Consider the following 26,768-nt stretch of genomic DNA (forward strand, 5'->3'; position numbering starts at 1 on the left):
CCCGCAAAAACGACACGGACACCAGAGTCTCTTTCCTCAATTTCCTTAATTTCCTTCTTATGGCCTTAAGTACCTTTCAGTGTTACATAGTCAGCTAATGGGCATTAAGCAAGCATGCAGCATTCATAGATCATGCAGCTTTCTACCAATCATAAAACAGATCACCTGTACAGCACGCAGTCTGTTCAGTTGGATCCTCCAACTTCCGCAAAGTTGTTTACCACTTGACTGGTTTATCCACCACATGGCCGGCGCCATCTTAGGGGCATGATGTGCAGTGTCATTATGGCTCCCAACAGTTAGGGGTTCAACACCTAAGTTTTTGATCCATTTTGAGTTTACTATGTGATGTGAGGTGGTAGTCCCAGTCCACTTTTTTGCTTGTGGCTGTTTGGTTTTCATATTGAGACTTCCCTCTCTGTTTTATGTTCTTTACTCCATTGTCTATAGATGAATTGTCCTTATGTTTGAGGCTTTATTTCTTCTGAGTTCTCAATTCTATTCAATTGACACGTGGGTTTGCTTTCATTCGAATAATAGAGTATTTTGATTTTTATATCTTTGTAGTATAGTTTGATGGTCGACAACATGACTTCTCCATTCTAAATCTTTTTTTTTTTTTTTTGCCCCCTTAGGACTACTTTGGGAATTCTGAATCTCTTGTAGTTCTAAGCAAATTCCAGTAATTGTTGTAGTTCCTTTCATTTGGATTTGAATAGGAATTATTTTGAATCTGTATAATGCTTTGGGCAGTATAGTTATTTTAATGTGAATTCTACCGTTCCATGAGCATGGGATATCCATTTCCTTTTGTCTTCTGCTTGTAACTGTCGTTTTTTGTTAATAATTAGGTATACAAATCGTTTGCTGCTTTGTTAGATTTATTTCATTACAGTTGTAATGGGGTTGTTTTCTTGACTTTTCTCGCATGTAAAAATTCCACCACTTTTGGATTTTTTTATAGCCTATTATTCTACTATATTTGGTTTACTGCTCCTAAAAAGATTTTAAGTTGAATCTTTTAGGTTTTCCATATTTATGTTATCTGCAAGAAGTGGAAGACTTCTTTCCCAGTTTTGATTCCTTATTTCTTTTTGTTAATTGCTCTGATTGGGACTGCAAATACTGTGTTAAATATGGACATCAAAGCTATACTTTTTATAGTAAGCACGTATTTTTTCCCCAATAGTGGACTATTTTTAAAATGAGTAGCTTTCATTTCTATCTTGGCAAGGTTTTTTTGTTTGTTTGTTTGTTTGTTTTTTAAGAATTTATTTATTTATGAGAAAGATAGGAGACAGAGAAAGAACCAGACATCACTCTGGTACATGTGCTACCGAGGATTGAACTCAGGACCTCGTGATTGAGAATCCAATGCTTTATCCACTGTGCCACCTCCTGGACCACTTTTAAAAAAATATTTATTTTCCCTTTTGTTGCCCTTTTTTTTTCATTGTTGTTGTAGTTATTATTATTGGTGTCATCATTGTTAGATAGGACAGAGAGAAATGGAGAGAGGGGGGGAGACAGCGGGGGAGAGAAAGATAGGCACCTGCAGACCTGCTTCACCGCCTGTGAAGTGACTCCCCTGCAGGTGGGGAGGTGGGGGCTTGAACCAGGATCCTTACGCAGGTCCTTGCACTTTGCGCCATGTGCGCTTAAACCGCTGTGCTACCGCCTGACTCCCCTTGGCAAGGTTTTGAGTGTGTAATTGTAACTTGCACATAGTTCTCAAGAAGTTGTAGGGAATGACTTTCTCCTGGCCTTTTATGCTTCATCTAGCACCATTGGCCATTTTACATGAACAGTTTGGGATCTTAATCAAGTGTTTGCCTCAACTAAACAGATTTGATTATGTGCCCATTCAATAATAGCGGAGAGTACAGGGTCTGATTCATTTAGATCAGAGTACAAATACATGCCCGTTTCACAGTTCAAGCTTACATATTCTGTATTATATGGTCACAGGCTCTCTTCAAGCCAGTAAACTCAGATACATGGCTATAGTTACCAGGGGAATAGGACATAATGCTGTAGATCAGTATTACATTTCGAAAAACACCACAAAGTGCAGGTCTCTCCACACATGAGTATGGACAGATGTCACTAGGACACACAGTCATTTACATTGTTTCAGCAAATTTTGATGCATTTTTGTTTGAATGAATATGGCAAATATGGTCAAATACGGCAGTTTGTCACCAAACATATGTGCCTCCTATTCCACCTTCCAACCGGGGTTGTTTTATTTGACAAAAAAGGAAAAAAAAATTAGAGATACTTTGGGTTCTACGGAGAGGCTCAACTTGCCTGGTTAATTAAATTTTTTTCCTGACATTTATAAAAGGAATCCCCAAAGTGGGTACAGTTGACATTGGCAGTTGGTAGATTACGATGGGGGGAGTTTATAGTGGAATGGGCTAGGTATTGCTTCTCCTGTTAGATTCAATTTCTCTCATGTCTACATCTGCATGTCAAATTGGGTTGATCAGCACTCTAGTTAACTATTTTTTTGTGCTGCTAGCAATACATTAAGTGAAATGGACCTTAGCATTGCTGCTTCCTCATACTGGTGAGGACATCTGTCAGTTACTATAACCCTAAGTGAATTATGATCTGAGTTTGACTAACATTCACAGTCTGCTTTCAAAATATGAAAGCATTAATCTCTAAGATTCAGTTTGTGATATAGGTCAAATTTGCATTTTTTCCAGCCCTGGAACTATTTGTTCCAAGGTATAGTCTCCCCTAAAAACAGACCCATTATTTAGTCCATTTCTTTTGCTTTAAGATCCCGACACACAGGTTTAACCGAACACCTTGTTTTGCAGAGTGACCTCCATTGCAGACCGGTTGAATGTGGACTTTGCTTTGATTCACAAAGAACGAAAGAAGGCAAATGAAGTGGACCGCATGGTGCTGGTGGGGGATGTGAAGGATCGGGTGGCCATTTTGGTGGATGACATGGCCGACACTTGTGGCACAATCTGTCATGCAGCTGACAAGTGAGTGCTGAGTAATTGGTACTTAGAACTAACAAGCTGGAGGATTGGGAGAGAGCATAATTTTTCTGCAAAAAAGACTCATACCTGAGGCTCTGAAGTCCTATGTTCAACCCCAAGCACCATTACAAGCCAGCGCAATGCTGTCGGTTCTCTTTCTTTATCTCATTAAAGTAAAATATTTTTTAAATCTGATTTGAATCCTTGTATTTATGAGGTATGAAAATTGCGATAGCTGATCAACTCCTTAAAATGTCAGTGTCTTAACACAGCTTCTCATAGCTTAACATAACTTCTATGTTAAGATACTGTGTTCCAATGGCAGCATTCACATTTAGTCTAGTGCTGTATTTTTAATGGATTTTTAATTTTTAATGTATAGCTCTAAGAAATTTCATTTTGGCCATGCAGAAAGGGAGGAGAAGATAAAGAATCAGTCATGGAATATATTTATAAACAACCAACAAGTAGTATATACTGAAAGTAGTGCTTACATATTTTCTTTAATTGCCACCAGGGCGAGCACAATTCCTCTGTTCCCTACAGATTTTTTTTTCTTTCACTTTCAAGACTGGTGGGGGGGAAGATAAACCACAGCTGGGACCTTGAAAATGGGTAAAGTGTGCATTCTACTAGCCTTCTTATCTCCTTGACCCTCTGCCTATATTTCTATGGTTAATCAAGTCACATATCCTCATCTAACTCTGCAAGGGCTAGTAAGAAATGATTTATTTATTCATGAGAGAGATAGGAGGAGAGAAAGAACCAGACATGCCTCTGGCACATGTGCTGCTGGGGACAGAACTTGGGACCTCATGGTTGAGAATCCAATGCTTTATCCACTGTGCCACCTCCCGGAACACAGGGATAGTAAAAAATATAATCAACTATGAGCCTCGGAAAAAGAGGAGTTAGATTTTATTGAGGAAAGTAGTCTGTGTTCACTAATTTGTGTGAATCCAAATCTATTCTGATTTTTCTCCAATATGAATTCGTATGTTGATACTAACCCATTATGATGGTATTTGGAGGTGAAGGCTTTCAGAGGTAGATTTGAATGAGGTCTTGATAATTTGCCCTCATGATGAAGAGATACCACGGTTGGAGAGATAGCACAGTGGTTGAGGTCTAGACTTTCATGCCTTAACGGCCACAGATCCCAGGTTTGAACTCTTATCAGCTGCAGATGAGTAGTGCTCCGGTCTCTCGCTCACTAAAATTAAGTAAATCTCCAGAAGGAAGAAACACCAGAGAGCTTACTGATTCCTGCTTGTTTCTTGTGTCCACACATGTAAGCACACAGCCAGATCGGTGGCCAACAGTAAGGCGAAAGATAATTCCTTTGGAATAAGCTTCCCAAATAGGCACCTTGATCTTAGACTCCTAGCCTCCAGAATCATGAGGAATAAGACTCTTGTCATTTCGTTATGATATCCCGAGTTTACGAATGTATTCCTTGCCGGGCTAACGTGGGGGTGCCTCTCCCTGGGTGCATACTTTGGGTTGGAGAGAACTCACAGCCAGCCTGGGCTGCTACTCACTCAGTGACTCAAGGGAGATGACTCAGGAACAGTCACATGGTGGCGAGACAATGCAATGTATTTATTGATCAGAGAGCCCAGGCTTTTTAAAGGGCAGACCCGGAAGTGGCAAGTCAGAAACAGAAATCACTAGGAAAGGGGCAGAGAAAGGCAAAAGGGCCTGAGAAGGTAGACACTTCCTTAGCAACTGTTGCAAGGGTTTTAACTGGTAGGATTAATATTACCCTGCAGGTAGGGAGAGTTTCGAGGTTACAGAGAAAATAGATCAAAAGAATGGAATGGGTTGGGATCTTTCAGGCAAAACAGTGATTATGTAGATAGGCCATAGTATCAGGAATGCAGGGTGCTTTGTGAGGCTCCTCACAATTTCCTGACAATTCCTAAATTGCATTCTGTAGTGACAGGTAAGATCAATCCAGATTAACTGTTTTGTTTCCCCCCCCCCAGACTTCTCTCAGCTGGAGCCACAAAAGTTTATGCTATCTTGACTCATGGAATTTTTTCTGGTCCTGCCATTTCTCGTATCAATAACGCATGCTTTGAAGCAGTAGTTGTCACCAACACCATACCTCAGGAGGATAAGATGAAGCATTGCTCCAAAATACAGGTGAGCATGAGATTCTTGCAAAAACTCTAGTCTGAATATTTAGCCAGTGGTTTTTTAATGTTGGGTCAGGTGTCTGAGTTCACGTTTAGTCTGTCTTCAAGGTCTCTGGAGGTTGGAATTCTGTGTTCTAGATTTTTTTTAATACAAAATAACATTTTTATTTCTAAAAAGGAAACATTGACAAAACCATAGGATAAGAGAGGGGGACAACTCCCCACAATTCCCACCACCAGAACTCCGTATCTCATCCCCTCCCTTGCTAGCTTTCCTGTTCTTTATCCCTCTGGGCATATGGAGATAGAGCATATGTTCACAAGTATCCATAAATTAGGGCAAAATATATACCTGAAAGCAAAAGTACACAATAGTCTGCAGTGAGTCAGTATAAAGTTCAAAATAAAATAGTGTCTACTTACATACCCTCCTCACCTACCTCCTGTTATACCTCACTCACTCACTCCAAAGCTAATCTTATCAAAGTAAGGGCTGCAAAAGCTGAATAAGGATAAGAGACTGGCATACTTTAACGATGACTTTTTAGTCACTATCAGGCCACCATGTCAGCTGGAGCCCTAGTCAGGGAGTCATGAGTTTCCCAAACATACATGATGGGCCTAGACCTAGAATAAATCCCTCTCCCCAATATTACCAGTCATCTCTATCAGGAACAACACAATAGACCCCTTTGTGGGCCCCCATAGGACCAGGCGCTCAACTTGGATCAACAACGGTAGAGAATATTCCATCCTTTGAAAGGAGAATGGACAACATACTCTGGGTTCTAGATCTTAACAGATACTCCCAGTCCTTGTGTTACACTCAGGTTTCCAAGTCCACACTTCACAATAAATGAAAAAAAAAGTGTGTTCTGGAAACTGCCTGTAAAACCGGAGACCCTAGGACCAGTACGTTAGAGGAATCCCTCAAACAATTCCTAGGCACTAAAATGTAAGTGCTGTTTCTAATTCAAGGCATAATCCTTTTTTGATGAATAATGTGTACACAATAGATGGTTCAATAGGTAGAGCTCATGTCTCAGGCCTCAGGTTTGATTCTTGGCAAACATAAGATCCATGGACACCATACCAACGGAACTTTTTTTTTTAAGATAGATGAAATGAGAAATTGAGGTGAGGGGGGAGAAAGAGGAAACACCTGCACACCTGCTCTACCACTCATGAGGTTTCCCCTTGTGGGGACAAGGGTCTTGAACCTGAGTCTTTGTGCGTTGTGACTTGTACACTCAGACAGGTGCACCACCACCTGACGCCCCACTAGGACCTCTTGCATGCTGAATAGATCAATTTTTATTCTGTTTTTTTATTGGGGGGTAGGCAAATATACTAAAGTATCAGTGGAGTTCCACTGGTGTTGCCCATAGTATTCCCATGTGGTATATCTAATCCAGGGCCCCACCTGTGATAGGTGTGTGTTTATTATTAGCTTGACCATCTTCTAGACTCTAATTCAAGCGATCATAGACAGGGCCTCATGAATATAAGACTTGCACTCTATTCCTAAGTCACTCTGCCTGCCCCTCATCCCTAAGAATTTGTATGTATATGATTTTAGTGAGTTACAAGGGTCATAAGGAATAGCTCCACATTTTGCCTCCACCTTCACAATGATAACCACTATAGTTGTCACAAAATGTTAAGAAGTTTAATTGCTTCTTCTGTTTTAGGTTTGTTTATATGTTTGAGTTCTCTAGATTCCATATATGAGTGAGATCATCTAGTATTTCCTTTCATCTCTTCACTTATTTCATTAAGCATAATCACCTCCAGTTTCATCCATTTTTATACCAATGGACACAATATCATATATATATTTTTTATCACAAAGGAGTATTGCACGGACTATATCCTATAAGTTTTTTTTTTTTTCAGTTATCCATCAGTGGACATTTAGGCTGCTTCCACTCTTTGGCCATTGTAAATAATGCAGCTATGAACCTAGGGTTGGATATGTCCCTTCAAATCCATGATTCCCTGCCTAAGAGTAGTACTGCTGGGTCATAAGATATTGTCAGGCTAGCGATGTGCGAGAGAGAGATGACCCAGGAACCAAGCTCGTGGCGGTGAGGCAGTCCTAATCTTTATTTATGCGAGCGCCCCAGAGTCCGGCGGTAGTACACTTGGTTAAGCCATGTGGCGCAAACCCGCCCGCTTCTCCAGGTTGGAACAGGGAAGAGCCAAGTTGGAAACGGAAGTGGCTTGACAATACCATACATGGTTAGGAAAGGAGCAGAGAGAGGTGAAAAAGGTAGGAACTTCCTTAGCAACTGCTGCCAGGGTTTTAACTGGTAGGATTAATAATACCCTGCAGTCTTGAGAGTAGAAAAGGAATATATTAAATGAGCAGAATGGGTAGGGGAATAGGGTAGAGGACTTGTCATTTGTTAGACAAAGCAGAAGGTTGATAATGTAGATAATAAAAGGAGGGGCTATAGTATCAAGGAATGCAGAGTGGAGCAGGGGGAGTTGGCGTAATGTTTTAAGGAATGCCGGGCTCCTGGAGGCAGAAAAATGCAGGATGCTTTGTGAGGCAGGAAGTCTGATAAGAAAGGGAAACCTTTAGGGTCCTTGTGTCCTTCTTGTTCAACTTCTCGGTAGAGAGAGAGACTGACAGGATAGTCGCACCCCTCAGGTCAAGCCTTGCCAGGCTCTACTACATCCTCACAATTTTCCTACAGATATTTCCAGTTTTGTTTGCTTAAGATCTCTATACAATCTTCCAAAGGGGCTTCAGTAGTTTGCATTCCCACCGGCAGTGTAGTAGAGTCCTTGTTTCTCCACAACATTGTCAACAACTGTAGTTTCCTGTTTTGTTGATGTAGGCCATTCTCTCAAGTGTGAGGTGAAATCTCAGCGTAGTTTTAATTTGCATTTCTCTAATGATTGGTGAAGTGGAACGTTTCTTCACATATCTCCGAGCCATGTGTGTATCTCTTGAAAAATCTTTTTTTAACACCAAAACACTGCTCAGCTCTGGGTTATGTCGGTATCAGGGAATTGAACCTGTGACTTTTGAAGACTTGAGCATGAAATACTCTTTGCACGACAGTTATGCTATCTACCACTCAGGTCTTCTTCCCTTTTTTGAGCCATGTGATTTAATAGATGTTTGATATCAAATCATTGTTGGATGTGTGGTGTGCAAACATTCCTAGGATTTTTTGAATGCTACTCTGTCTCCTTGGTGAGCTTGAGTCAGGATTGTTTTTCTTTCTCTTTCTCTACTCCCCCTCTCTTTCTTTCCTTGTTTCTTCCTTTCTTTCCTTCTCTCTTTCTTTCTTTCTTTCTTTCTTTCTTTCTTTCTTTCTTTCTTTCTTTCTTTCTTTCGATTTGGGTACTAATGAGAGAGGGAGAAAAGAGCACCAGAGCTTTACTTTGGTGGATGCAGTAGCTGAAATTAAACTCGGGACCTCATGCTTATGTATCCAATGCTTTATCCATTATACCATTTTGTGGGATACCCATTATAGTACTTTTGACTCCTAAGTGGTTCATACTAAAAAACATGAAGAATGGAGGGGGGGTAGGACCTTGGTGCACGGGGCTAAGTACATGTGGCACAAAGCGCAAGGACCAGCATAAGGATCCCGGTACAAAGTGCAAGGACCTGTGCAAGGATTCCGGTTTAAGCCCCCTGCTCCCCACCTACAAGGGGTACGCTTCACAAGCAGTGAAGCAGGTCTGCAGGTGTTTGTCTTTCTCTCCCCCTTTCTGTCTTGCCCTCCTCTCTCCATTTCTCTCTGTCCTATCTAACAGTGATGGCATCAGTAACAATAATGACAACTACAACAGTGAAAAACAACAAGGGCAACAAAAGGGAAAATAAATAAATGAATATTTTAACAAGGAGAAAAAAATGGCCGCAGGAACAGTGGATTCATAGTGCAGGCTTGATCAAGCCCCATTGATAACCCTGAAGGCAATGAATAAATAAGAATATCTCAGTGTAGGACCCTGAAGAGAAATTGCACAGTGTAATGGTTTTAAAAGGAAGAATCTTTGTTGGGCTGTTCATCAGTTTCTACAGGTTTCCCGGTCAGTCCTGTCCATATGATACTAACCTGATGTCCTTCCTTCTTTTCTAGGTCATCGACATCTCCATGATCCTTGCAGAAGCCATCAGGAGAACTCACAATGGAGAATCCGTTTCCTATCTGTTCAACCATGTCCCTGAATGATAGTATAATTTCTGAGGAGTTTAAAAGATACAGTAAGCCCCATCCCTTTTTTCCGCTATTTGACTCCACCTGACCCCTTGTCTTCGTTTAAAAAGTTCAGCTTGCTCCAGTGTAGTTTACCCACAATGAGGTATTATATAACATTTCTCCTAAATTAGGGAAAGGCAGATTGAGACTAAGTGCTGGAATTTCCTATGGCATTGTCTCAGCTCAGTTGCAGTAAAGATTCAGAGGGCATTATGTAGAGGAGTTGTGTATGGGGAAGCTCAGATGATTTTTGCATGTAAATGCTTTAGGGTTTCCTTGGCTCAAAACTACTAGCTAGAAAGCAAACCCAATCCCCACTTTCCCACTTTCGACAAGTTCTGTAAGGTCTATGATAAATGACTACAGGAGCCCTGTTGTGTAGCCCCTGTTAGGCAGGAGCTGGCAACTCTCAGCTCAAATACCTCTCAGGCTAATGTCTGAGAGGAGATTGTACACAGTGCAGCAAATTCTTCTTGGGAGGAAAAAGCCTGATCCGTCACCCTCTGCTTGGGGACTGTGTTACATGGATTCTTCTTTGTACCCATTCCTTTCCATTTGGCTGGAATTTCAGCCATCTCACCCTTTTCCTGGCCAAATATCTCCTTGAGCCCAAATATTCATTGCTACCTTTGTCTTCTGGAAAGCAAAATTCTGCTAATCTCCAACATTTGTATGAGATGAGTCCTGTAGTGTATTCTCAGCCTATTACCACTGTGGTTGTAGGTTTTTAAGTGTTGGCATAGTGCCTTTTGATTAATTTAAGTATTTAATTTTTACCTTCTTGGGAATTATTTGGCCTCTCATGATCTGATATTTCTGTTAAAAAGATTATTACTGTCTTGTGTAGAAGTGACTAATAAAGTGTGTGTGATGATGAGTCTTATAATATACTGGTATCTGTACTGGTCCTTCCAAAGATTTGGCTTGGGTGTCTTGCTATGATAGCTTTTGGTTGCATTGTTGAGTCAAGAAAAGACATTAGTGGGGGCTGGGCAGTAGCGCAGCAGGCTAAGCTCACATAGCATGAAGCGCAAGGACTGGTGTAGGGATCCTGGTTCCAGCCCCTGGCTCTCCACCTGCAGGAGTCACTTCACAAGCAGTGAAGCAGGTCTGCAGCTGTCCATCTTTCATGCCACCTCTCTGTCTTCTCTCGATTTCTCGCTGTCCTATCCAACAATAACAATGATAAACAACAAGGGCAACAGAAGGGAAAAAGCAGCCTCCAGGAGCAATGGATTCATACTGTAGGCACCGAGCCCCAGTGATAACCCTGGAGGAAAAAAAAAAGACAGTAACATTTTGAAATAAACATCAATTTCTGGGGTCCACTGAGACACAAATGAAATATAAATCTGGCGGTAGCGCAGCGGGTTAAGCGCACATGGCGCACAGCGCAAGGCCCGGCATAAGGATCCCAGTTCGAGCCCCTTGCTCCTCACCTGCAGGGGAGTCACTTCACAGGCGCTTTCTCCTCTCTGTCTCCCCTCCTCTCTCGATTTCTCTCTGTCCTATCCAAGGATAGCAACAACAATAGTAATAATTACCACAACAATGATTAAAAAAACGAGGGCAACAAAAGAGGAAAAAAAAGGTCTCTAGGAGCAGTGGATTCATGGTGCAGGCACTGAGCCCCAGCAATAACTCAGGAGGCTATATATATATATATAATTCTGTGCATTTAGGGTGAAAAATGCTTGCTGGATCTCTCATTCTTATTTCTGAAGTTACATAACATGGGAAGACTAGTCTCTATAACATTCCCATTGAATCAAATTTGGCAAATGTGACAATTCCCACTCACCAGGAAATAGATTTGGCATTTAATTTTCAGCACTTCTCATCAGAAACTATTTGGAAAAGAAAAATGTGCAAAACTTAAAAGGGAGTTAGAAAGCATTGTGGAAAATTTTTTTTTTAAGATTATGAGATCTGAGAGAACCAGCACCGGGGCATATGATATGGCTCAAACTGAGGACTTCATTGCTTGCTTTTTTTTTTTTTTGCCTCCAGGGTTATCGCTGGGGCTCAGTGGCTGCACTATGAATCCACTCCTCCTGGAGGCCATCCCCCCCTTTTGTTTTTTGTTGCCCTTGTTATTTATTGTTATTAATGTTCTTGTTATTGCTGTCATTGTTAGCTAGGACAGAGAGAGATGGGGAAGACAGAGGGGGAGAGAAAGATAGACACCTGCAGACCTGCTTCACCACTTATGAAGTGACTCCCCTGCAGGTGGGGAGCCGGGGGCGCGAACCGGGATCCTTAGGCTGGTCCTTGCGTTTTGCGCCACATGCACTTAACCCGCTGCGTTACTGCCCGGCGCCCTACATTGCCTTTTTTCCATGGCACTACTTCCCAGGTTGCCTAATGGATTTTAAACCCCTTTATAATGCAGTGCCTGGGAATGAGCCCAGAAACTTGTATTTGGACAGTACTGTTGAAATGCCGTGGGAAAAGCTACATGAAGCCAGTAACTTGCTGATTAACTAGTTCCTAATAGGCTATAAGGTTTTGAGTTATTCAGGTTATGCACATTATCCCATCTTTGAACTGCCTTGGTATAGGTCAATATTTAGTTCCCTGTGATTTTCTCAACATGTCATAAGCACCTCCACGTGTGCTCCATTTTTCTTCCAGTAGGAGAGATCTAAGTGTCCTGAATGACAAATGACTCTTGACTGGGACCGGGTGACAGGAACAGACCTGGTGGGGCTGAATGCCGTTGCCATCAGAGCAACTAACTACCTGTGGTAGCTGTAAAGTCTATTCTGAGTCAAAGGCCACCTTTCTGTCCACCTTATCTAGAGAAAAAAAAATTAGTTGGACCAAAGCTAAACTAGTCACTCCCCCAAGCGATTTCATCTGAAATTGGAGCAGCTGGTCTTTCCAGATTTGGAATAAAACTTTTTTTTCTTTTGCAGGGTTTATAAACTGCTCGTTTCTACCATGACCTTAAAGTTAAAGTAGATTAGAATCATGTGAAGTTTAAAAAGCACACCGGGTCCTTCCTTATTCACCCATCATGCCATTTCCCTCTTAATAGCTTTTTGGTTGTGAGGGGGAGGGGAAAGGGAAGTCCCCAGAAAAGAGTCTGGTTGCTGGTATTAACTCACACACGACAAAGAACTCTGAAAGGAAGCTCTTGCCATTGCTCCCAGGCCTACAGCATAAGAGATCACTGATGGAGCAGATGCCCTATTTGTGAAAGTCGTTGGGGCTGTGCCTCCACTCTTGAATCCAATCGACTGACTGGCTTCTGGAGTCTAGTGCATCAGCTGCCTCCACCTTTACCCTCATTTTCTTTCTTTCCCTGTCTTTTCTGTTTTATTTGATAGAACACAGAGAAGTCGAGAGCAGAAGGAGGAAATAGAAAGACACTTGTAGATCTGCTTCACTGCTCTGGAAGCTTCCCCCCACCTGCAGGTGGAACCAGGGGCTCTAACCTGGTTCCTTGAGCATGATGACACGTGTGCTCAACCATGTGCACTACCACCCAGTCCCTTTCACCCCTCCCCATTTCCACTTCTGCCAACTTTACTGCAGATCTGCCTGCACTACCCATTCTTATTCTTTTGCAACCTGTGTATATATAGTAAGACAGAAAGAGGTTTGAATACAGGGAGGTCAGATGTCTGGGGTTCTATAGCTATGTCAGGATGCAGTCCTCACCATCCCATGGTAACAGATCATCTCAGCTGCAAGTGGGAGGAGGGGGATTGGAATACACATAATTGTTGACCAGAATTACATTCAAGTTAACACAGTAAGTACATTGCTATCTCAAGGACTGACTAAACCACCTGTCTGTTATCTTTGGCCAACTATGGACTTAAACACTAGGTCTGTTTTCAAAGACTCAGCCTTTTGTAAATGAGTCTCCCCAAAATTGTTGGTACCCCCTGATGTTTTTGTCACAAGATCGTGGCTTATAGGCAAGGGTAGTTTATAGCTATGGATTCTTTGCTATGTTTGAGACCTGTTTTTCATTTGCAGAGCCTTATTTTGCTGGTCTCCTTATCTGAGGATAAAGCAACAGCTTGGGAAGTGGCTTTTTTAATTTTAATATTTTATTTATTCATGGGAGAGACAGAGAAAGAAAACCAGGGGCCGGGTGGTGGCATACCTGATTGAGCACACACGTTACAATGTACAAGGACCCGAGTTCAAACCCCCAGTCCCCACCTGCAGTGGGGAAAGCTTTGCAAGTGGTGAAGCAGGGCTGTAAGTGTCTCTGTGTCTCTCTTCCTCTCTATCACCCCCTTCCCCCTTGATTTCTGGCTGTCTCTATCCAATAAATAAAGATAATTTAAAAAATTCTAAAAAAGAAAGAGAACCAGACTTTAGTCTGGTACATGTGCTGCAGGGGATCAAACAAGGGACCTCATGCTTAGGGGTCCAAGGCTTCACCCACTGCACTGCCTTCCAGTCCATTTCTTGCTACTTCTTTCTCGTCAACAAATCTTTCAGCAAATTCAGAGAAAGTTACGTATCTGGTAGAGCACATGGATACATTCTCATGCTCCAGGGCATGGGTTCAAGCCCCACACCCCCAAATTGGGGTAGGAAAAAGCTTCATGAACAGTGAGGTGAGGCTACTTGTGTCTCCCTTTCCCTTTGACTCTCAATCTTCATTTAGAAATGGCCACCAGGAATGGTAGAGTTGTGTAGGCATCAAGCCGCAATGATAACCCTGGTCATAATAATAATAATAATGGATTATAAAGCAAATTCTCCCAATTATAGAATCTTAGGGACTGGGTGGTAGAATCCTTGGTAGAGCACATATATTATAATGTGCAGGGACCCAGGTTCTGCTGCAGAGGTCTCTCCAAACCTCCCCACATCCCTATCAATTTCTCTGCCTCAATCCAATAAATAAATAGCATATTTTTTAAGAAGGATCTAAATAATGGTGGGGATAAATAGCATAATGGTTATGCAAAGGGACTCTCATGCCTGAGGTTGCCGAAGTCTGAGGTTTAGTCCCCCGCACCACCAGAAACCAGAGCTGAGCAGTGCTCTGGTTAAAAAAAAAAAAAAAAAAAAAAAAAAGTCCTAAATCATCTTTCAAAGTCATGTGGAATTTGTTGTAGAATAACTGCTTAGGGTATTTGGGGGCCCCTTCAGATCCCTTGTACTATATGCATGGTAGGGTTCTGCTCAACCTTGCCATTGGTTCTTGGGTTGTACTTCTGCAATGATGCAGCTGCCCAAGGTCTTCCTCAGAAGACCACTATGAAGAACCTATGTTTAAAAAAAAGGAGAGGGGAGTCGGGCAGTAGCGCAACAGCTTAAGTGCAGGTGGCGCAAAGCACAAGGATCAGCACAAGGATCCCAGTACCATTCCTTGGCTCCCCACCTGCAGGGGAGTCCCTTCACAAGCGGTGAAGCAGGTCTGCAGGTGTCTATCTTTCTCTCCCCCTCTCTGTCTTCCCCTCCTCTCTCCATTTCTCTCTGACCTATCCAACAACAACATCAATAACAACAATAATAACTACAATAAAACAACAAGGGTGACAAAAGGGAATAAATAAATAATTAAAAATAATTTAATTAAAAATAATTAAATATTAAAAAAGGGAGAGGTCAGGCAGTGGCACACCCAGTTAAGTGCACAAAGTATCAAGCACAAGGGCCCAGGTTCAAGCTCCCAGCTCCCTACCTGCAGGGGGGATGTTTCACAAGCAGCAAAGCAGATCTGCAGGTGTCTGTCTATCTCTCTCTCTCTCTGTTTTCCCCTCCCCATCTCTCTCAATTTCTCTCTGTCCTATACAATAAAATAGAAAGAAAAGGCAGGGGAGGTGGTGATGCACTTGGTTAAGCACACATAGTAGTGCAAGGACCCATACAAGGATCCCAGTTCGATCCCTCATTTCCCTACCTGTGGGGGACTGAGGTGGAGGTGAGTTGCTTCACAAGTCGTGAAGCATGGCTATAGATGTCTGTCTTTCTATGTCCCCCTCTTTCAATTTCTGTCCTATCCAATTAAAATGGAAAAAAAATGGCCACCAGGAGCCGTGGATTCATAATGCTGACACCGAGACCCAGTGACAACCTTGGAGGCGAATGAATGAATGAATGAATAAAAATGGAAAAAAAAATGGTCACCAGGAGCAGGGGATTCATAGTGCTAGCACCAAGCCCTAGTAACCCGGGAAGCACACACACAGAGACAAAAAAGCAAACCTTATTTCCAAACTAAGATTAAATGTAAGATTAGATACTGTCAAAATCCAAAGGAAATTCCTGAAGTTCAGTGTCCCCGGAACAGAATGTCTTGAGATGGGGCGGAAGCCACCACTGTTTTCGTTTGAGTGTTTCTTCTTGTGGGGAATGACACACAAAATAAGTGAACAGCAAATAAGCAGCAGGCGGGGGCAGTGGTGGCACACCCAGTTGAGTATGTGTTACCATGTGCCAGGGCCTGGTTGAAGCCCCTTCCACTGTCCCCACTTGCAAGGAGGGAGCTTCAGGAGCAGTTGATGCAGTGCTGCAGAACTCTGTCTACCTATTTCTCTATATCTATCTCCCCTCTCAATTTCTCTCCGATCAAAAGAAAAAGAAAAATGTTTTTACCAGAAGCTGTGGATTTTGTCCTGTAGGCATTAAGTCCCAGTGATAACCCTGGTGGCAAGGAAAGGGCCAAGGAGAAGCAGTAATAGCCCTTTCCTTAAAGATCCAGGAAGTTGCATTAGACTAAAAAGATGGCCCATGGTAATGGCATAGTTGTTACTCTCTCGGAGGCCCCTAAGACTGCCAAGGTTAAGTAAGGGCTTAAAGGGACTGACTTGTTTCTTTCTGATGGCCTTGCCCTTCCTGAGGCTGCTTAATAGTGTCAGCACAGAAGCCTCCGAGGATGTCCTTCCTGACTACCACTTTCTTCTTTAAATTTCTTTATTAAGGAATTAATGTTTTACATTCCACAGTAAATACAATAGTTTGTACATGCATAACGTTTCCCAGTTTTCCATATAACCGTACAACCTCCACTAGGTCCTCTGTCATCCTTCTTGGATCTGTATTCTCCCCACCAACCCACCCCAGAGTCTTTTACTTTGGTGCAATACGCCAATTCCAGTTTTTTTTTGGTTTGTTTCTACCCCTTCTGGGTTATCGCTAGGGTTCAGTGCCTGCACTACAAATCCACTGCTCCTGGAGACCACTTCCCCGTTGTGTTGCCCTTGTTTTTATTGTTGTCATTGCTGTTGTTGTTGGATAGGACTGAGAAATAGAGAGAGGAGGGGAAGACAGTGGGGGAGAGAAAAACAGACACTTGCAGACGTGCCTCACAAGTGGTGAAGCGACCCACCCCCCCATGGAGAGCCGGGGCTCGAACCGTGATTCCTGCGCTTTGTGCCATGTGCACATAATCTGCTGTGCCACTGCCTGGTGCCCCCCGCCCTATACCACTTTCTTTTTTTAATATTTTATTTATTTATGAGAAAGATAGGAGAAGAGAGAAAGAACCAGACATCACTGGCACATGTGCTGCTGGGGATCAAACTCCGGACCTCATGCTTGAGAGTCCAAAGCTTTACCACTGCGCCACCTCCCGGACCACCCCATACCACTTTCTATACTGCTCTTCCCAACTGCTTCTGCCTAGAAGCCTGGATGTCTTTCATGTTACTTGTTCTTAGTGTAGGCGTAGGGGACCAGATTGGGTGATGAGATGTCAAGCGTTGGACAGGGTGGGAGAAGATATCCGCGTATATTGGCAAGTTTGGTCGAGTGTAGACGTGGGAAATGAACTTAGATGATGCCGCATCCCGACAAATATCTGGCGGGGCGATGTTGCTAAGAACTGGCAGCCATGGAACCGGGGTGGAATGGATGGTTCCAGAAATTATCCTCATGGAGGAGTATAATTTGGAATCGACCAAGTGGACATGGGGCTTACGGAACCATACTGGGGCACAGTATTCTGCAGTGGAATAGCATAATGCCAGAGATGATGATCGTAGTGTGGAAGCACTCGCGCCCCTTGAGGAGCTGGCCAGTCTTGCAATGAAGTTATTCCTCGCGCCCACCTTTGCTGCAGTTTTTATGAGATGTTCGTGAAATGACAGAGTGCGATCGAGAGTAACGCCAAGATAGACTGGCTGGGCTTCGTGCCGGATTCTCGTATCGTCAAGCTGCACAGTAAGTTCACGTGAGGCCGAGGCATGGTGTAGATGGAAAACAGATGATACTGTTTTTACAGTGCTAGGGATTAGTAGCCATCTTTTACAGTAATCAGATATCAGAGACATGTCTTTCGTGAGTGTTTCCTCGAGGATGTCAAACTTGGATGCCTGAGTTGCACAGCAGATGTCATGGGCATAGATGAACTTCCTTGAAGAAGTTTCTGGGAGGTCATTGATGTAAATATTAAATAGCGTAGGAGCCAGAACAGAGCCCTGGGGGAGGCCACTTGAGACAGGTCTCCATCTGCTAGCCTTGTCACCCAGATGCACCCGGAATCTTCTGTTTTGGAGAAGAAACGATATAGTGTTGGCCACCCATGGAGGCAGGCATCTTGAGATCTTGACTAGGAGACCACGGTGCCAGACCGTGTCATAGGCTGCTGTGAGATCAACAAAGACAGCATCCGTCTTTAAATTCTTCTGGAATCCATTTTCAATGTAAGTGGAGAGGGCCAGGACTTGTTCGCAGGTAGATCTTCCTGGGCGGAAACCAGCTTGGGTGGGTGATAGGAATTTCTCTGTAAGAGGAGAAATACGTGACAGAAGCAGCCTCTCAAGGAGTTTGTGACACACGGAGGCCAGAGAAATTGGTCTATAGCTGGCGGCCAGTGTTGGGTCTTTCTTTGGTTTCAAAACTGCTATTATTTTCACACGACGCCAAATTTTGGGCATAGATTCGGATTCCAAGATGTGGGACAGGAATGTAGTGAGCCACTTCTTTGCCACGGGGCCCAAGTTAAGGATGATGTTATCATAGCCAGCAGCCGTTCCCGGTTTAACCCTCTTCAAAGCGTCTTCCAGTTCAGACAGTGTAAAGGGAGAGTTTTGGAGATGGACAAGATAAATGGAAGTGGGATGACCACTCATGGGAAATTTCTCTTTTCCAGACTGGGTCGATCTTAGCACATCCAACTTGAGTTAGGTGACTGGCCACTGAGTTTGGAGATACGGGAGGATGGGAGACGGGAGGGGGTTGGCTACCGGCACCCAGTCTGTGAAGAAGCTTCCAGGCCTTCCTACTTGAGTGGGTGAAGTTCAGACTTTCCGTGAGTTGTTGCCAGCGGGCTTGGCGTGCTGCATCCAGGGAGGCAATGAGATGGTCAGCCACATCTGTGTCGCCCGACTCATCATACTGCTTTAGTAGTTGCTCGCATTCAGCATCAAGGCAAGGCATATAGTTAGCACGTCTCCACGAGGAATAGCTTGGGAAGCTGCTTTGAAGATGGCTTGGTGGAAGCGCCTGTAGGAATCTTCAGAGGGGATAGAGTTAATTGGAATTGCAGGAATAGATTTGTTGGAAAGATCACTGAACAGACGCCAGTTTGCTTTCCGAAAGTTCCATCTTAGTTTCTCCGAGCACAGAATCAGTGGGAGTTGGAGACCAATGTGGATGATAGCTGGGCGGTGATGACTGTGCAGGAAGATCTTGAGAATTTGTCTCATAGCGGGAAAGGCTTGGCCTTTGACTGAACTTCTCTGTTCCAGACTCTTGGAAACAGAGTTGGCAGTCAGCTGAGGTAAAGAACAAACACCTCATCACAGACCCCTGCAAGCATCAACTCGGCTTAGACCTAGCACGTTATGATTGGGCCCTCCTCAATCGCTATCGAACAGGCCATGGCCAGTGCGTCGCTATATTCCATCGCTGGGGAGCCAGAGATGACCCGAACTGCCCCTGCGGCTACAGGCAGACTATGACCCACATAGTCAAAGACTGCCACCTCTCCAGATTCAATAAAATAAAAATAAAAACACCTAAGGCCACATGGAGGGCAGGGAGTTACATTTATTTATTTATTTATTTATTTTGGTGTAATGGCATGTGTTCTAAATATTTTAAATTTATTTTTATTTTTTTATCTATTTTAAAAAAGATAGGATGAGAGAGAAAGAACCAGACATCGCTCTGGCACATGTGCTACGGGGGATCGAACTCAGGACCTCATGCTTGAGAGTCCAAAGCTTTACCACTGCGCTACTTTCCGGACCACAAGCCTATAGATTATTTAAAAATAATAATTATCTTTATTTATTTATTGGATAGAGACAGCCAGAAGTCGAGAGGAAGGGGGAGACAGAGAGGGAAAGGACAGAGAGACATCTGCAGCCCTGCTTAACCACTTGCCAAGCTTTCCTCCTCACAGGTGGGGACCGGGTGCTTAAACCTGGGTCCTGGAGCATTGTGACATGTGCGCTCAACCAGGAGCTCCACAGCCCAGCCCCTAGAATTTTCATTTCACCTAAAATAGACTTCCTAGCTTCGTTCCACCCCAAGATCCCTATTCCAATCTGCTCTATTCCTACTTTACGATTCTTGTTTGTTAAACATTTTGTCCTGCTTTATATCTTACTGCATTTCGGCCATCCAAGCTGTGAATGCTACTATAATTTCATTCTAAACTCCCTGGGCAGAAAACCTCATCAGTTGTGTCCTGGAAACTCTCCTCTCCAGAGCCCTACCACACTAGGGAAAGATAGAAACAGGCTGCAGGAATGGATCAACTTGCCAATGCTCATGTCCAGTGGAAAAGCAATTACAGAAACCAGACCTTCCTCCTTCTGCACCTCAGAAAGAATGCTGGTCCATACTCCCAGAGAGGTAAATGTTAGGGGAAGAAGACCAGAGGGCTCTAAACTCTATTTTCGTCAGGACCCAAAGTGAGAAAGGGATGGGTAGGAGGGGGGAAGAAGGACACTCAGAAGTAGTAACAGGTGTAGGTGTGACTTAGAAACGAAAAGGCAGGACCATAGAAAAAAAAAAGAGTAAATATGTATAAATATAGACAGATAGCTATAGAAATGATAGTCAACCCGTATCTGTGACCTTGGGAGAACTATTGCAGTTTCCAATGGAGGGAATGGGGACACAGTACTCTGCTGCTGGAAAAGGTGCTGAATTATACCCCCTGCTATCTTATAGTTTTATCGATAAATATTAAATCACTAATAAAAAATTAAGGCTTTCATGCCAGAGACTCTAAAATTCCAGGTTCAAGGCTGGGAATATGGATCAACCTGCTAACACCCAAATCCAGTGGAGAAGCAATTAACAGAAGCCAGACCTCCTATTTTCTGCACCCACAAACTAACTTTGATCCATACACCCAGTGGGGAAAAGTAATAGGAAGAAGAGGATAAGAGGGCTGTGAACTCCAGCTCTGTCAGGTCCCAGAGAGTGGGGATGCAAAGGGGAGAGATATTTGGATGTAGTAATCGGGTATGTGTAGCTTGGAGGGGAAGAGAGGATTGGACCTGGGAGAAAAAGGGGGCAATGATGTACAAATGTAGACAGTTGTAGAGATGACAGTTAAATCAAGTCTGCAACCTTGGGAGAACCGCAGAGGTTTGCAACGGAGGGACTTGGGACTCAGAACTCTGGTGGTGGGAATAGTGTGGAATTATATCCCTGTTGACATGTAATTTTGTAAATCAATACTGAATTGCTAATCAAAATAAAAGTGTAAAAAAGAGGGAGTCAGGCAGTAGCGCAACAGGTTAAGCGCACATGGCGCCAAGCATAAGGACCAGCATAAGGATCCTGGTTCCAGGGTTCCAGTCCCCACCTCCCCCCCCCATTGCAGGGGAGTTGCTTCACAGGCAGTGAAGCCCGTCTGCAGGTGGTCTCTCTTTCTCTCCCCCTCTGTCTTCCCCTCCTCTCTCCATTGCTCTCTGTTCTTTCTAACAATGACATCAATAACAACAACAATAACCACAACAATGATAAAACAACAAGGGCAACAAAAAGCAGAAAAATAGCCTCCAGGAGCAGTGGATTTGTGGTGCAGGCACCAAGCCCCAACAATAACCCTGGAGGCAAAAAAAATTAAAAACTATAAAAAAGATACTATAAAATACTATTAAAGCAAATTAGAAAAAAAATCTTGAAAAAGAAAATCCCAGATTCAGTCCCACATACCATCATACACTAGAGCTAAGCAATGCTCTGTTTAAGGGAAAAAAAAAAAAAAAGAGTAGGGCGGTACCGCAGCGGGTTTAAGCACATGTGGCTCAAAGAGCAAGGTCCTCTGTAAGGATCCCGGTTTGAGCCCCCGGCTCCCCACCTGCAGGGCTGTCACTTCAAAAGCAGTGAAGCAGGTCTGCAGTTATCTCTCTTTCTCTCCCCCTCTCTGTCTTCTCCTCCTCTCTCCATTTCTCTCTGTCCTAGCCAACAACGATGACATCAACAACAATAATAACTACAACAACAATAAAAAATAACAAGGGCAACAAAAAGGAAATAATAAAAATTAAAAAAAAAAAAGATAACCGGAATTGGTGTATTACACCAAAGTAGAAGACTCTGGGGTGGGTGGGTGGGGGGAGAATACAGGTCCAAAAAGGATGACAGAGAACCTAGTGGGGGTTGTATTGTTATATGGAAAACTGGGAAATGTTATGCATGTACAAACTATTGTATTTACTGTTGAATGTAAAACATTAATTCCCCAATAAAGAAATGAAAAAAAGATAAAAGTACAATATTGGGTCTGGGGGGGACCACTCAGTACTATCGTGCATGTATGAGGCTGTGAGTTCATTCATTCCCCAGTGCCACATTAAGAAAAAAAAAAAGCGAGTCAGGCGCTAGCGCAGCGGCTTAAGCACACGTGGCACAAAGCACAAGGACTGGTCTAAGGATCCCAGTTCGAGCCTCTGATTCCTCACCTGCAGGAGAGTCGCTTCACAAGTGGTGAAGCAGGTCTGCAGGTGACTCTCTTTCTCTCCCCCTCTCTGCCTTCCCCTCCTCTCTCCATTTCTCTCTGTCCTATATAACAATGACGACATCAGTAACAACAACAATAATAACTATAACAACAGTGAAAGACAACAAGGGCAACAAAAGGGAAAATAAATAAATAAACAAATAAAAAATTGCAGGGCTGGCAGGTGCCTCACCTGGTAGAGCCACACAGGTAGCCCCTGTGTGAGGACCTAGGCATTAGTACTACAACCCTACCACCACCACTTGAGAACACCTGTTAGAAGCAGGACAAAGCTTCGAGGACAGCGAAACAATGCTGCATTGCCGCCCTTCCTCCTATTTCTCCTCTTCCTCCACTTCTTCCTTTTCCTTCTCTTCCTCCTCCTTCCCCCCGCCCCCTCCCATCTCCTGTTCCCACTCCCCCTTCCCCCTCCTCTTCCTGCTCCTTCTCTCTATCTCTCTGAAAGAAAAAAATAGGGGGTTCAGGAGGTGGCACAGCAGGTTAAGCACACGTGGCAAGCTCAAGGACCGGTGTAAGGATCCGGGTTTGAGCCCCCAGCTCCTCACCTGCACGGGGCAGGGGTCACTTCAAGGAGGTGAAACAGGTCTGCAGGTGCCTTTCTCCCCCTCTCCGTCTTCCCCTCCTCTCTCAATTTCTTTTTGTCTTATCCAACAACAACATCATCAATGACAATAATAATAATAACCACAACAGGGAGCCGGGCGGTAGCACAGCGGGTTAAGCGCAGGTGACACAAAGCCCAACGATCCATGTAAGCATCCCTGTTCGAGCCCCCGGCTCCCCACTTGCAGGGGAGTCGTCGCTTCACAGGTGGTGAAGCAGGTCTGCTGGTGTCTTTCTCTCCCCCTCTCTGTCTTCCCCTCCTCTCTCCATATCTCTCTGTCCTATCCTGCAACAAGGACAACAATGATAACTACAACAAAAAAACAAGGGCAACAAAAAGGGAAAATATATTTATATTTAAAAATATAAATATTTATATTTTAAAATATATTAAAAATTAAAAAAAATAACCACAACAATGATAAAACAACAAGGGCAACAAAAGGGAAAAAATAGCCTCTAGGAGCAGTGGATTCGTGATGCAGGCACCGAGGCCCAACAATAACCCCGGAGGTCAAACAAAATAATAGTAAAAATATAAATAAAAATAATAAAATAGGCCACTGGGAGTAGTGGACTCTTGTAGGGACTGAGTCCCAGTAATAACTGATGGCAAACAAACAAACTGGCATTGCTAGCAGCATCCACGTGCAGAATTTTCTGTGCATGCAAGTTTCCATTTCTCTGGAACAAATGAGCAGAAATACAGTTGCTGAGTTGATGGCAAGTGCATGTTTAGCTCGATTAACAAACGGAGAATTGGTCTCCAAAGTAGCTGCGGCATTTTAAGACCCCACCAGCAACTGCTCTGTTGTTCCTTCCGGTCATTCTGACAGGTGTACAGTGATGTCTCCTTGTGGTTCTCTTTCTCCTCCTTTTCCCCTTCTTCCTCCTCCTCTAACCCCATCAGGGATTTGCACCTGTGCAATTCCACCATTCCTGGAAAAGTTTTTTCTTTTTCTTCAGGTGGGGGGCACTTAAGCACTGCTTTGCCACTCATGAAGCTTCTCTCCGTTCCTATTGCACCATGTAGTGAAGATGCCTTGAGCCCTGTCCTTGCACACTGTAAAGTGTGTGCTCTGCTGGGCGAGCTAACTCCCAGTCCCTTTTTGTGCTTTTCCTTTGCCTCTCTCTAATAGCTAATGAGGTTGAATGTCTTCTTATGTGCTTATTTGTCACCATAATATTGTGTGTGTGTGTGTGTGTGTGTGTGTGAAAGAGAGACAAAGAGAGAGAGAATAGGGACTCACCTCATTCATGTAATGAACTTTTTATTTTTCCTATTCCATTTGCTTTTTTAAAATTTATTTATCAGAGCACTGCTCAACTCTTGCTTCTGGTGGTGTAGGGGATTAAACTTGGGACCTCATAGCTTCAAGCTATGAATATCTGTTATGGGACCAAGTAGTGACACACCTGGGTTCAAAACTCTGTTCCCACCATCGGGGGGTGGGGGAATCTTCATAAACAGTGAAGCAGGTGTGTCTCTCTCCCCCGGTAGCTCCCCATTCCCTCTCAATTCCTCCTGCTGCTATCAAAAAGAAGGAAAAGAAAAAAGAAAGAGGAAAGGCAAGAAAAGAGCCACCAAGAGCAGTAGATTCATTGTGCTGGCACCAAGACCCAGTGCCAAAACCCTCTTCCCCTCTGTTCCACTTATATTGAGAGAAACACAGAGAGATGGAAAGATACCACATCTTTGGAGCTTCCCCAAGGGCTGTGGCACTCCCTTATAGTGCCAACACTTGAAGCCAGGCTATGAACTGTGGCAAGGCACCAGCCCTATCTGCGGAGCCACCTCCTGGCTGCCTTATAAACTCTTTGCTTAAGTCTTTTTTGGATTTCATTGTTGTTGTTGTTTTTTCCTTTTACCAGAGCACTTCTTCTTCTAGCGTTTGCCCTTCTTCCATAGCCAGTCAACAGCATCAGGTTGAGCCTGATGTAAAGTTTCGAGACCTCCTTTGAATCTGGAGAGGTGGCAGTCGTTGACTATGTGGGTCATAGTCTGTCTGTAGCCACAGGGACAGTTCGGGTCGTCTCTGGCTCCCCAGCGATGGAACATAACGGTGCACCGGCCATGGCCTGTTCGATAGTGATTGAGGAGGGCCCAATCATAACGTGCTAGGTCAAAGCCGGGTTGATGCTTGCAGGGGTCTGGGATGAGGTGTTAGTTCTTTACCTCAGCTGACTGCCAACTCTGTTTCCAAGAGACTGGAACAGAGAAGTTCAGTGTAGGCGTACGGGACCAGATTGGATGACGAGACATTAAGAGTTGAACAGGGTGGGCGAAGATATCCGTGTATATTGGCAGGTCCGGTCGATCGTAGACGTGGGAAATGAAATTAGATGATGCCGCATCCCGACGACTGCTCAGCTCTGGCTTATGGTGGTGCTGGTGATTGAACCTGGGACCCTTGGTGCCTTGGGCATGAAAGGATTTTTGCAGAACCATTATGCTATCTCCCCAGCCCTATTTTAATGTTTTTATTGGGAGTACTGCAGAGCTCCGGCTTTAGGTAGTGTTGGGGATTGAACCTGGGACTGGGGAGACTCAGGACAGGAAGTCATTGTCAGAACCATTATGTTGTCACCCCAGACCCCTTTCTGGCTCTTATTTAAGCCTGCTTTAGCTGGCTCCCTCTGCTTCCTCTCCAGTGCTCCAGTGTATGAAGGGGGACAGGGAGCCCTGCCTGACTGCCAACTGACAGTCAAGGTCAGCCTCTGTTGACAACTGAGAGGGGAGGTTCCCATTACTGCTGGGCAGGACCAGGAGTCTGGGGCTCCTCCTCCAAAACCTCCAGGCTAGGAGGGGTGAGAGTTCCTCTTTCCTGGGCTCTTGGAGGCCTTTGCTGCTTTACGCCACCTAGTGGGGAGGAAGCGCAGTGCAAGGCTTAGCCAGAGATGTACCAGCTCTGACCACATCCAGCCAGGTAGGGTAGGGACAGGGAAGGGTTGTGGAGCCTGGCCATAGCATGGGGTTTGGTGTTTGCTGCTCAGCTCTGGCTTATGGTGGTGCGAGGCATTAAACCTAGCACTTTGAAACCTCAGGCATGAAAATTTCTTTTACAGGGACCAGGTGTGGTGCACTGGGTAGAAAGCACGTGTTACAATGCACACGACCCAGGTTCAAGTCCCAGGTCCTCACAAGCAGTGAAGCAGTGCTTCAGGGGTCTCTTCTTCCCTCCCCCTTTCTTCCTCCTTCTCTCTTGGTTTCTCTGTCTCTAGCCAATAAAGAGGTAATATATATATATATATATATATATATATATTAATTTTTAAAATTTTTATTGGAGGATTAATGTTTTACACTTGACAGTAAATACAATACTTTATACATGTATAACATCTCCCAGTTTTCCATATAACTATACAACTCCCACTAGGTCCTCCACCATCATGCTCCAGGACCAGAACCCTCCCTGCCACTCACCCCAGAGTCTTTTACTTTAGTGCAATACACCAGATAAATATATATATTTAAAATAAACTCTTTTTAAGAGTCGGGCTGTAGCGCAGCAGGTTAAGCGCAGGTGGTGCAAAGCTCATCTACCGGTGTAAGGATCCCGGTTAGAGCCCCTAATTATTAACATGGGAGAAAGAGATCCAGAGCATCTCATTCTAACACAAAACTAAAAAAAGAAAATAGAGGAACTCTGTCTAGAAAGTACATAAGGTTTTAAAGCCATGGGGGAAAAATTTTTCCTATTGCTGGTAGAAATTTCCAAGTCTGACTTGGGCGCTGTTGAACGAAATTGTAGATTCCCCTCTCCTCTGCATCACCTTAGCACATACAGTGCCAGGGATTGAACACGGGACTTCATGCTGGAGAGTCCAATGCTGTATCCATGGCTCTACCTCCCAGCCTGCTCTATAATTTTAAAATATTTAT

At 43.8% G+C, this 26,768-nt stretch overlaps 1 protein-coding gene across 1 annotated transcript; it reads left to right on the top strand.

The window, feature by feature from the left end:
- Positions 1-2,749: 2,749 nt before the first annotated feature.
- LOC132536611 (ribose-phosphate pyrophosphokinase 1-like) lies at positions 2,750-10,231 on the top strand. The gene is made up of 3 exons (XM_060184708.1): positions 2,750-3,005; positions 4,991-5,150; positions 9,253-10,231. Exons 1-3 carry the CDS (start codon positions 2,914-2,916, stop codon positions 9,343-9,345), a joined length of 345 nt encoding a protein of 114 aa, XP_060040691.1. The 5' UTR covers positions 2,750-2,913; the 3' UTR covers positions 9,346-10,231.
- Positions 10,232-26,768: the final 16,537 nt, after the last annotated feature.

The sequence above is a fragment of the Erinaceus europaeus genome, unplaced genomic scaffold (assembly GCF_950295315.1).
Source record: "Erinaceus europaeus unplaced genomic scaffold, mEriEur2.1 scaffold_282, whole genome shotgun sequence".
Taxonomy (NCBI): domain Eukaryota; kingdom Metazoa; phylum Chordata; class Mammalia; order Eulipotyphla; family Erinaceidae; genus Erinaceus; species Erinaceus europaeus.

Bases quoted from the DNA above. Each gene is read 5' to 3' on its own strand.
- LOC132536611 (XM_060184708.1), top strand. From the start codon at position 2,914: ATGGTGCTGGTGGGGGATGTGAAGGATCGGGTGGCCATTTTGGTGGAT. The intron at 3,006-4,990 runs GTGAGTGCTGAG...CCCCCCCCCCAG, and splicing joins ATCTGTCATGCAGCTGACAA to ACTTCTCTCAGCTGGAGCCA. The intron at 5,151-9,252 runs GTGAGCATGAGA...CTTCTTTTCTAG, and splicing joins AGCATTGCTCCAAAATACAG to GTCATCGACATCTCCATGAT.